At 35.7% G+C, this 2,934-nt stretch overlaps 1 protein-coding gene across 1 annotated transcript; it reads left to right on the forward strand.

Moving 5' to 3' along the window:
• The first annotated feature begins 486 nt into the window (after positions 1-486).
• LOC111916774 (40S ribosomal protein SA) lies at positions 487-2,351 on the forward strand. The gene is made up of 5 exons (XM_023912433.1): positions 487-728; positions 1,072-1,334; positions 1,420-1,617; positions 1,720-1,942; positions 2,090-2,351. The coding sequence occupies exons 1-5, from the start codon at positions 590-592 to the stop codon at positions 2,176-2,178; spliced, it is 912 nt and encodes a 303-aa protein (XP_023768201.1). The 5' UTR covers positions 487-589; the 3' UTR covers positions 2,179-2,351.
• Positions 2,352-2,934: the final 583 nt, after the last annotated feature.

Genomic DNA, 2,934 nt, shown 5'->3' on the forward strand with positions numbered 1-2,934 from the left:
CATTTACTATAAACAAATATGACACGATCAATGATCAAATAAATGAGAGAAAAGACCAATGCAGTGGTGGAGCTAGATGGCTAGATGGGACGTTAGGAGTTCTATAGCATCCCAAAAAAATTGTTTTATGTATATAAAAAATATTATTTATAAACATGTTCTATATTATTGTATCCCCGTTAAAAATATTGTATCATATTTTTTAATGTTAGGATATGATAACTACATAGAATATATATTGATAATGTCTGTAACTCATATCAAAATTCATGGCTCTGCAACCGAACCAATGTATCATCATGTGTGTGTTGACAGTGTTGTAGGTGTGTGCCTTAACCACTCGATAGTGGATACAAATGGTAGGAATGGGAGCAAGGGACTAAAGTTGTAACAAAACACAAACTTAAGGATCATATAGTTAGAAAAAAAAAGAGTTGGACACAAGGACTATTTATGTAATTACAATATAACTTAAAATTTTATGATATTAGGTCACTCGCATGGGTTTCGCTTTCTTTCCATCTGGGTCGTCTTCTATACTATAAACCCTGCCCCCAAGAAACCCTAACTGCAGAACCCACAAGCGAACATGGCGGCGGCAAAGGGCCAGAACGATCTGACGATGAAGGAGCTTGACATACAGATGATGCTGTCTGCTGAAGTTCATCTCGGTACCAAGAACTGTGATTTCCAGATGGAAAGATACGTTTTTAAGCGCCGCAACGACGGTATACGCCATTTCGTTCTTATTTTCAATTTCATTCGCTTTTATTACTCTGCACCTGTAAGCATTATTGTTTTCGGTTTTGAACTTTGCTCCTCAAGGTTGCAACATTCGTTTTAATCTGACCCATACTCAATTTCTATCAACATTTTGTTTTTTTCGATCAAAACCTACATGGATGACGTTTTTCATGTAATTTAGGTTATCATCTCACATTTCTATTAGGTTCATTATTCATTGAAGGTTTCAGCCTTCATTAACAACCTATAATCGTAATAGTAATCTCAATTTTACGAAGAACTGAACAGATCTCAGTTGTCATTTACCATATTGTATGATTCTTTCAGGAATATACATCATTAATCTTGGGAAAACATGGGAAAAGCTTCAAATGGCAGCGAGGGTTATAGTTGGAATAGAGAATCCCCAGGATATCATTGTACAATCTGCTAGACCATATGGTCAAAGGGCTGTGTTGAAGTTTGCCCAATACACCGGAGCACATGCCATTGCTGGACGCCATACTCCTGGTACCTTCACCAATCAGCTCCAGACCTCCTTCAGTGAACCCCGTCTCCTAATCCTTACTGATCCACGCACTGATCACCAGGTTTCTACAATGTTTACAGCCTGTTTTTATCATATTGAAAAGTTCGTTTCAACTTTTGATTTGATAAATTCATGTGATTTTACAGCCCATCAAGGAGGCAGCACTTGGAAACATACCAACAATAGCCTTTTGTGATACTGATTCTCCAATGAGATATGTGGATATTGGTATCCCTGCTAACAACAAAGGAAAGCATAGCATTGGTTGTCTCTTCTGGCTTTTAGCAAGAATGGTTCTTCAAATGCGTGGGGTTATCAACCAGGGGCATAAGTGGGATGTCATGGTATGTAACTATGTGTAATAACAATTAACAGTTTTTTTTTTTTTTCATTTGTTAATTTAAGACCAACTAAATGTAAATGAATGGTGAAATTTGTTATTGCAGGTGGATCTGTTTTTCTACAGGGAACCAGAGGAGGCAAAGGAAAAGGAAGATGATGAAGTAGCTTTAACCACTGACTACCCAGACTATGGTGGTGGTGCTAGTGGTGCACTTGGCGGTTTTGGTGATCAATGGTCTGCTCAAATCCCTGATGCTCAATGGGCTCCCGACATGCCACCACCCATTGCCGCTGCACCTGTAGCTGGAAACGGGTGGACTGCTGATGGTAAGAGAGCAGCAGCTTTTCTTTTTCTTTGCCAAAAATTTCAATATTTTTTTTTTTGGCTTGGTTGAGTCTTGTTGTCATGTGTAAAAGACATAAATGCCCTTGTGATTGATATTCTAATTTTGATTTTTGTGTTGTTGGTTTCAGCTCCGGTTGCTGGTGGTGAGGGGTGGGAATCTGTGGCGGCACCTGTAGTGGCTCCGGTTGAAAGTGTTGCTGCATCTGGCTGGGAATGAAATTTGTCGTGTTTTGAAATTCATATTGTAGGTTATGGTATTTGTTGAGGAACTTTTGATGAAATAGGTTAATCATCTTCTGGATTTTGGTTTATCCATCTCCTTTTTATTATTTAAACTGAAAAACTAAGTTATTTGATTTAATTTTTCAGTTGCTCACGTTTTGGATGGTATTTTGAGGTCTTTTTAAATGGTTGTTATAAGCCGTATATGACTATATGTGTTATTTAATATAAAGTAAATACAAAATATAATTAAATAAAAAAATACGAAAAAGTAAAAAGGTAACAATCTTTCAGTTAGTATGAATCATCTACTACACATTTAAAACATATTACTCATCTTCCGAATAAGTTTGCAGTATTTAGAAGTGTGCTGAAAAACTGAGACCAATCAAATAATAAAAGATAATAGCCGCAAAACCAAACAGAATCATATTCATAAGACAATCTACTTTACATAATATTCTAACTTGAGATAATCTTTAGGCTCTTTCTTGTTTCCAATGAACTCAAGCTAGTTGCTTTGTTATTTTTACTGGTTTATGCAAACAGCAAGCTAAAGACCAAAAATCCAAAAAAACATAATCAAAACAAAAAAAGATTGAATGTTATTATATAGGCCTAGAGTTTAATAGGCTTAATCGTTTAATGTCATAAGAAATAGATAACAAACTTTTTTTTTTCATCAATAAAACATTGTCAAATAGGTAACAAACTAATTTTTGTTCACTCCATACCATTAAAAAGTTGTTTA

The sequence above is a fragment of the Lactuca sativa genome, chromosome 1 (assembly GCF_002870075.4).
Source record: "Lactuca sativa cultivar Salinas chromosome 1, Lsat_Salinas_v11, whole genome shotgun sequence".
NCBI classification, from domain to species: domain Eukaryota; kingdom Viridiplantae; phylum Streptophyta; class Magnoliopsida; order Asterales; family Asteraceae; genus Lactuca; species Lactuca sativa.

Coding starts and splice junctions, on each gene's coding strand:
- LOC111916774 (XM_023912433.1), top strand. CDS start 590: ATGGCGGCGGCAAAGGGCCAGAACGATCTGACGATGAAGGAGCTTGAC. Junction 1,335..1,419: donor ATCCACGCACTGATCACCAG/GTTTCTACAATG, acceptor GTGATTTTACAG/CCCATCAAGGAGGCAGCACT. Junction 1,618..1,719: donor GGCATAAGTGGGATGTCATG/GTATGTAACTAT, acceptor TTGTTATTGCAG/GTGGATCTGTTTTTCTACAG.